Source organism: Vicia villosa, linkage group LG2, assembly GCF_029867415.1.
Source record: "Vicia villosa cultivar HV-30 ecotype Madison, WI linkage group LG2, Vvil1.0, whole genome shotgun sequence".
NCBI classification, from domain to species: Eukaryota; Viridiplantae; Streptophyta; class Magnoliopsida; order Fabales; family Fabaceae; genus Vicia; species Vicia villosa.
The window spans coordinates 222815605-222824753 of NC_081181.1; the positions used below are offsets into that span (position 1 = coordinate 222815605).

The 9149-nt window shown below is 29.8% G+C and overlaps 1 protein-coding gene across 4 annotated transcripts; it reads right to left on the minus strand.

The window, feature by feature from the left end:
- Positions 1-3704: 3704 nt before the first annotated feature.
- On the minus strand, positions 3705-8678 carry LOC131648323 (B3 domain-containing protein REM23-like). Of its 4 annotated transcripts, XR_009298113.1 has the most exons (7): positions 7967-8256; positions 7604-7877; positions 7393-7485; positions 7100-7184; positions 5730-5781; positions 5562-5595; positions 3706-5377 (listed from the first exon to the last, which is right to left on the minus strand). XR_009298113.1 is itself a non-coding variant. In XM_058918087.1 (5 exons), the coding sequence occupies exons 1-5, from the start codon at positions 8435-8437 to the stop codon at positions 7174-7176; spliced, it is 585 nt and encodes a 194-aa protein (XP_058774070.1). In that variant the 5' UTR covers positions 8438-8678; the 3' UTR covers positions 5809-7173. The 4 variants fall into 4 exon arrangements, 1 of the variants encoding a protein (XP_058774070.1); XR_009298112.1 differs by having other exon boundaries at positions 3705-5595; positions 7967-8254; XM_058918087.1 differs by lacking the exons at positions 3706-5377; positions 5562-5595; positions 5730-5781 and adding an exon at positions 8361-8678 and having other exon boundaries at positions 5809-7184; positions 7967-8096.
- Positions 8679-9149: the final 471 nt, after the last annotated feature.

Below are 9149 nucleotides of genomic sequence, written 5' to 3' on the forward strand. Positions count from 1 at the left end.
AATGTTTATAAAGTTGCTTCAGTCCATTGTATTAGGTTTCCCATGAATTTATAACAGTAAGCATTTAATCTTTTATTAACAATGTGGTGTGATTGGAATTAGTTGAAGCATTACAAAACAGATTGGAACATAAACCTAGCTATCTTAATTTTATAATACTCCCAATTTTTTTTATACAGCCTTCATATAATATTTCACTTTCAAGGATGATGTTTTACTTAAACAATTGTAAGTATATTTCTAAGAACCATTAAGATTTATGTGCTCATATACACTCATATTTATTGTTATTTTAACATCAATCTTCTTTAATAATTCTCACACTTGTATGCAACAAACTAATTGTTTTACTATGACCATTCAAATAATTGATCAAATAGCTTTTTAATCCCAAATGCACTATCTATTTATTAAATTCTTGGAGTCATTTGAAGTCAATTTTTTATCATTGTTGTTCTATCTTCTTTTGGTATTTTTATACCACAGCTCTCTAAAACAAATTTACTAAATATTGATTTCATATCTATATTATTTTTGTAAATCTTAATTCAATATTCTTCATTTTAAGTGTTTAAGGTTTTAAATTTCGTTTGCACTATATTATTCACATTAAGATATGAATTACCCGTGCAGACGCACGGGTCTTATACTAGTTAGTAAGTAAGAAAGAAAAACCTTGGAACTTCTTAGGTTTTGATTCCATTTTGGCTCGAGTAATAGCAATGGAAAATAAAAGTGGTTTGGATTGTGTCATCACAAATTTACAAATATCACCAATTTGTAAATTATATTTTTGTGAAAAATTCTTCCAACCATTTTGAAAAACCATTCCTTTGGCATTAGCATCAAACCTGAACCCCACTTCCATAGTCATGTCCTCCCCAACTTTCAAGATTGCAATTTCTTCCGTCTCTTTCAAATATTTACTTGAAAACACGTTCGGTATCCTCTGTTTCAATTCATGAACCATACCTTATTATTGATTAAAATATATAAACTAAAGTCAAAATTATATGATATTTTAGATAGCATGCATATCATACTATAATAATTGACATAAGTTGGTGTCAATGTAACTTCAAAATAAGGATTCTCCTTATTAACTATCCCATCATTAATATTTGCTATGTTTGAACATTTTTTGGCCTTCTTAATCACACCTTTGTTTCTACCTACAAAATTTTAAAAAATATCATTATTTACAAGTTACTTTGTAACATATTAAGAGTTTTGTTTGTGATTTTGTTTACACAATCAATTTATAGTTAAAAAATAAATTTAATTATAAATAAAACAATGTTTTATAAGGAAAAAAACAAATGAATTTTTTTTGAAATCATAACATAACCAAAAAAAAGAAAAGTGAATAACAACAAGATGAAGAATAAGTTAAAATTATTAAGAAAATACATTAAATTGAAAAAGATATTACATAAACTAACTTGAATTCAAATCTGCAACTTTTTTTTTTGCCATTTTTTCTCTTTTGAGTTTGTGTGTGTTCTTCACTCTCATCATCATCACTTAAATCAACAATGAAAACCAGATAAAATAATAAACTTGATAAAATAATAAACTCTCATCATCATTGTTGTATAACTTTGCCACCGACATAATCCAGTCCTTTTTTTTAATAAAAACGATTAAACCTACAAAATAATAAACAGTTAAATAAATTTGAGGCCAGTTAAATAAATCTCAGACGTGTAAGTATACTGTCTTTAAGGATTTATCCGCCTCATTAACGTAAATCCCCCAAGATTTAACAGGTTCTTCTCAAATTCGTAATAAGAATATGAGGTATAAGAACAACAAGAAGAAACCTTAGCCGAAATATGTAACCAAAAAAAAAAGAAGAAGAAAGAGAAGACGAAATATTTTTTACAGTCTATTCTTCCAGTCATCTTCTTGTAAATGGTAGGAGACTTATATAAAACAGAGAAAGTTGGAGTAATAGATTTGATTCATTCAGGTCAAACTTATTAAATTATTTGACCAATTTAAAATCATCATAAAGCAAAATAAATAATAATAATAATAATAATTAAAAAATATTTTTTTATATTTGTCAATTAAAGAAAAGATAAAATTATTTAAAACTTTTAAAATATATTTAAAATTTACAACAATCCCCCCATATTTCAAAAGTTCAAAAGAAGAGTGAAAAAGAATTTTCTAGCTTAACATCATGGATGTCATGCGTCAAACTAGTGTAACAAACTATATGAACCAAAGATATTATACGTATGTTAGAGGTCTACCATCCACATCACACCCCCATAATTCTTGTTGTTGACGTTGTGGTGCGCTAATAGGTCATGCATGTGCCTGGTTATTTCATGAGTGCTCTAGATATTTCGTCAAGATCTCATACAAACGGTCCCACTCAATACTCATATAGGTGATTTCATCAACTGTATGTTGCAAATCATACACCACCAATAAAGGATATGAAATTTATTAAAAGCTACATAAATAAGCTTATCCTCTCAGTAATACATTGTCTAGCACTTTCTCATCTACACCATAAGAAAAGGACGCAAGAAAAATTAATCAAATATTTTGTGTGTGTGTGTGTGTGTGCGCGCGCTAGTAGAGCTAACAAGTGACTTGTTCTTACCCATATGAACCTTTTTCATGGGATCTCCAATCACAAAGGTTGGGTTCCCATCACTTGTTAATTTCAATTGACCTTAAGTCCAATTATCCTCGATGTGTTCACAAATCCAATTTCTTCCAAGAGCTTTTTCAGAGGATCACTTTGACCTGACTTCATATAAATAGAGGATATTACCTCGTTAATCAGTAGCTACTTTATACACAATTGATGAAGACACAATTTTCTTCCATCAATCAATATTTACTAAGACGTCTCTAAGTCAATAAATCTCATATACTTACTCAAAGTTTATAAAAGTATTATGGTTTTCACAATAGATATATACAGGTCTCCTTATAAGATAATTAAGTGATGTCACTATTAATAGTGATAAATATAAATTTATTATTTAAGTATTTATTTTGCAGGTTTGCTAGAATGACTTCCGAGTGACAACTTTTCATCGGATTAAAATAAATAAATACTCATATATATTTATTTTTATTGAAAGCATACTCAATTATCATCATTGTATTAATTTAATACAATATCCCATCAAATAAAAATAATATTATATATTTTATGTAATTAAAAGCCATCATATAGTATTTTCACATTATTCATTAAATAAATAAAACACTATCCTTCAAATAAATCAATTTTCCAGAAACAATAACATATCAATTTTTATTTTTAATCAACCAAACCACAAGTGTACTCCTTCATTACATATTAACTAAATAAAAATGAAAATTAAATTTCACTCTAACTTAATAAAATATGAACAAATAAATCTACATAAATATTTGTTCTCGTAAGATCGACTTCATTAGACACCATTATGTTATACTAATATAATGATTAATTTACAAATATCATATTTATTCATTTATGATATCCCAAATATTATATAATTCTATCAGAAGATCAATAATTATATACATAAATTCTAAGATTATTTTTAGATAATCTAATATCTGATTCACTTGTTTTTCTTTTTTATATCATACCATATGTATCATGTATGTATCTTAAATTACTTAATATTATTTATTACTTAAATAATTAAGTGCTATTATTTTAAAACTAAATAAAATATTTCATCTATTACTATTCATATACATATATGTATGCATACATTAAAACAATTTCTAGCAGTCGTGGAGATAGGTTCCTATTATCTGAAGGAATTATTCAGAGTTGGAATGTCGTGGCTCAATCTTATGGAAATAAGGATGTCTCGGATCATAGGTCTGTCTCGGATCATAGGTCTGCCTGGTATGACGATCCGGAATTCCTATCGTTTGTCAAGAAAGAATGGGAGTCATTTGTGATCCAGGGCAAGAAATCAATTGTAATCAAAGAAAAATTTAAGAGGTTGGAGGTGAGGTTAAAGTGGTGGAATGAAAACGTATTTGGGTGGATTGATTTAAAGGTGGAGAGAAATGTTGATGTCTAAAATGATCTTGAGTTGGAAATGGAAAATTCCAGAACTTTAATATCACAAGATATGCAAGACTTGAGGAAAGCTAAGTCTGAATCAATTTGGAACTGTCTGCAATTAAAGGAGTGTATTCTAAGATAGAAATCTAGGCAAAAGTGGGTATAAGAGGGAGAGTTCAACACAAGGTATTTTCACTCAATCATGAAGGCTTGGTACAGAAGGAATGCAATTGTGGAGATTAGCACGAGTAGTGGGGTGGTTAGTTCTATGGAAGAGGTGAAGCATGAGATTAAACTGCATTTTGCTGAACGGTTTAAGGAGCAGACTGACATCAGACCAAATATCAATGGATTGGAATTTAATTCTTTGACAGCTGAGGACAACATGAGATTGGAGGATTTTTTTACAAAAGAAGAGATTGAAGATGTTATTTTGGACTGTTATGGGGATAAAAGTCCTGGTCCCGATGGATTCAACATGAAATTTATCAAAAAATGCTGGAGTATTGTTGGAGGAGATATAATTGATTTCATTCAGGAGTTTCATAAGATATCAAAGTTACCTAAGGCAATGACTTCCTCTTTTCTTGCGCCGATTCCTAAAGTTGAGAATCTTTAACGCCAAGACGATTATCGTCCCATTTGCTTGATAGGATGCTTGTATAAAGTGGTTTCCAAGATTCTAGCAGCAAGACTCAGCAAAGTGAACGGGAAGATTGTTTCCGAAACCCAAACATGTTTCCCCGGTAGGAAGATACTTGATGGCATTGTTGCAACTAATGAGTTGATTGACTTTGCGAGAAGAGAAAGAAGGAGCTGCATTATGTTTAAAGTCGATTTTTCTCAAGCTTATGATTGTGTTGATTGGAAATATTTGCGTGGTGTCATGGTCAAAATGGGATTTGGTCAAAAATGGTTAAGCTGGTTGGAGGCTGGAATTTTTTCCAGCAGCATGTCTGTATTAGTTAATGGAAGCCCTACGGAAGAATTCTTAGTCAAGAGAGGATTGAGGCAGGGGGGTCCGCTATCGCCGTTTTTATTTGCAATTGCGGCGGAGGGTTTGGCAAGAATTGTAAAACATATTGCAAAGAGTGACATGGTTGATTTAGATCGACAATGTGAAGAAAATAATTATATATGCTCTAAATAAAACAATTTCAATGGTTTTATCTACATACCAATATTAACAAATCAATCGCATTTCATCGATTCCTACAAATTCAAGACATAAGAAGAGAGTACTAAATAACATTGTTCTACAAAATTTTAACCGTATTTTACATATGGATGCTTAAACAACAAATCATGTGAACATATGTAACCACAGTTATGCACCTGTAATCGATGACACCAACACATGTAGTTACATTCAAATACTTTACTTATGATAATCTTCTAGAGTGAAAGACAATTTATTACACATTGCAAAGAGTGACATGGTTGATTTAGATCGACAATGTGAAGAAAATAATTATATTATGCTCTAAATGAAACAATTTCAACAGTTTTATCTACGTACCAATATCAACAAATCAATCGCATTTCACTGATTCCTACAAATCCAAGACATAAGAAGAGAGTAATAAATAACATTGTTATACAGAATTTTAACTGTATTTTACATAGCAATTTTGTATAAATCACTTCGCAGATGCCAAAAAATGACAAAGAAATAAAGGATATTTACCTGATTTACCACCACTGAGCACATTACTTACAGATGGCTGTACTCCATAGATCTAATAAGATTGAGAACATTTCAAAGGATTCATTATGAGTAAGTAACTTAACAACACAGTTTTGAACCGAAATAGTAACTTAAGATTTGTTCGTATATGGCATGAAAAATCGGTTATTAGTTATTACAGGGAAAAAATGGCATGGAACAAAACTAATTCATGAAAAATACCATTAATAATTAGGCCCAAATCAAGTTTATATTTCAACAGTGTAAACACTCCATCTATAATCATCTCAATTGCATATTTTAATATATTTTTTCGTATGCAAAGCTTAGGTTAGCCTATTACAATGTTCATAATGCATTTAATGTTCATATATATTCATTGTATTCCTGTTTAAATCTTTACTTTTCTAATGCATATATATTCATTGTATTACTTTTCTAATGCATTTAATGTTCACCGATATTTATCGATTCTGGTCGGTTTCCACAAATTCAATTAATAGTTTATCTGATCCAATAATCAAAATAGACCAGCGACTCCTTCGGTTCGGTCAGATTTTTAAAATATTACTTCTATTATTATCAATAAATAAAATATTATTTTTCACATGTTTGACTTTTCAAATTGTTAGTAAACACTATAGTGAAGATGCTTACCATTTCTCAACTATAGTAAACACTATATGTGTAATTATCTCTACACATTAAGTTTCCCATGTATTTCTATTCCCTCATATTATGTATATCATTTTCCAATAGAAATGTCTTAATTAAGGTCAAATATATTGTATATTGTCCAATTAAATATGGTATAATGGTCCAATTTGTCTAATATGGTCCTGCATATTCAATAGCAGGCTGCACTCTTAAAGGTCCAATGCATTAGTTTATAAAAAACTACATTTGTCATTAACTATGGATCATATCTAAAAGGAATTTAGTAGTTTTTTACTTAGCATATCATTGCACTCACTACTGAAAATATAGAAGTAGATATAATGTATAGAAGTATGCAAAATATTAAGTCTATTTTCTGTTAAACTTCAAAATAAGTTCATGCCATTTTTTAGCAAGCATATTGAGTCTGTTTTCTGTTGAAGTAAAAAACTATACATAATCCATGATGAAGTGAAAAACAGACTCTGCAAATATTGTACTAATGTACTACATATTTTTACCAAAACAAATTACCAAATTAGCAATAACCTAAGTAACAAAATATATAAATAAATAAAATACTAAAATCTTCAAATAGTCATGAACACAACACAGTAGCTAACATAAATTATTACAGTTCAAAGAACAACTATATTTTATTTAACTCTCTTGTTTAACTTGGAACAGACACTGAACTCCCAGCAAACAATTACCTTGATAGTGCAAGTCTTGTGCTACAACTCTCTTGTTAAGGTTGTTGCATTGAACTCCCAACAAATTTGGACCTTCACACCATATCTTAACAAAAATGAACAATTCATGTTATTTAAAATTCATGGGACTATTGGTCAAAAAAAAAATTCATGAGACTTTAAACTATTGATAAGTGTAGAGATCAAATCAAAAACTATTTGTACTTAAGACAACTATTTAAAATTACATATATCTAAGAAATCTTCACATTAATCAAATTTGATTTTTTTTTTTAATGAAATTAGAAGAATACCTTTGGAAACATGTTTTTTTGGGCGACCTCTACCTCTAGAACTTTCTCCAATGCTTTTTCTTTTTGGAATTGTATCATCACCCGAAGAGACACCTTTTTTTATATAATCAATGAAGAAAAACTATTAATAAATATAAATGTAAGATGTTAATCAAATATCAATTCAAAAATATATTAGCCAATAAAAATAAAGTAAGTAAGAAAGAAAAACCTTGGAACTTCTTAGGTTTTGATTCCATTTTGGCTCGAGTAATAGCAATGGAAAATAAAAGTGGTTTGGATTGTGTCATCACAAATTTACAAATATCACCAATTTGTAAATTATATTTTTGTGAAAAATTCTTCCAACCATTTTGAAAAACCATTCCTTTGGCATTAGCATCAAACCTGAACCCCACTTCCATAGTCATGTCCTCCCCAACTTTCAAGATTGCAATTTCTTCCGTCTCTTTCAAATATTTTCTTGAAAACACATTTGGTATCCTCTGTTTCAATTCATGAACCATAGCTTATTAGTGATTAAAATATATAAATTAAAGCCAAAATTATAAGATATTTTAGATAGTATACATACCATACTATAATAATTGACATAAGTTGGTGTCAATGTGACTTCAAAATATGGAATCTCCTTATTAACTCTCCCATCATCAATATTTCCTATGTTTGAACATTTCTTGGCCTTCTTAATCACACCTTTGTTTCTACCTACAAAATAAAAAATAAATAAATTCATCATTTACAAGTTACTTTGTAACAGATTAAGAGTTCTGTTTGTGATTTGTTTATTCAATCATTTTATAGTTAAAAAAATATAATTATGAATAAATTAATGTTTAATAAGAAAAAAAACAAATGAAAAAAATTGAAATCATAACCTAAGCAAAAAAAAAAAGAAGAGAATAATAATACGTTAAAATTATTGAAATATGACTCCCTTAAAAAAAATTGACGTGTTTTCAATGAACCTACCAAACTTTGTATTTATGATGGTCTTACTACAAAATGATGGGTGGCATTGATTGAAGAAGTTCCTATACATCATAAATTCAATTAATTATTATTGAAGAAATGGATAGTTGGGTGAGTGAGTGGGTGGGGTATACATTTAAAATATAGCATGCAATTAGGCAAGCTTTAATGAATACGTAAGTGTTTTGATAATTATAAAGAAAATATGGTTCAATTGTTCTGGTATAAATTGTAAGCTATTTTCATAGATAATCATGATTTTTTTAGATAAACCGTAAAGAACTCATGGTAATGGTTGTCGGGATCTCATTCTAACTCCCCAAATCTTACGATCTTATGCGCTGGCAACGTGCCACCGATCACTACAACGCGCAAGGCTTTTAAAAGCGTTTTTTTTGGCCTTTAACAGCGCTTTAAAGCGCTGCCAAAGCCAGCGCTGGCATAGGCTACGAAAGCGCTTTTAAAAGCGCTCTGGTAGGCCCCCCCTATAAGAGCGCTTTTCTGGAAAAAGCGCTCTTGTAGGACCCCCTTTAAGAGCGCTTTTCAAGAAAAGGCACTCTGGTAGGCCCCCTTTAAGTGCGCTTTTTCCAGAAAAGCGCTGTGATAGGCCCCCCTGTGAGAATAAAAAATAAAAAAAACGCAACATACTAAAGCGCTTTTGTAAAAGCGCTCTTATAGGTTGGGCTTTAAGAGCGCTTTTTCTGGAAAAAGCGCTCTGATAGCCCCCCCTATAAGAGCGCTTTTACAAAAGCGCTTTGGTATGTTGCTTTTTTTTTTTATTTTTT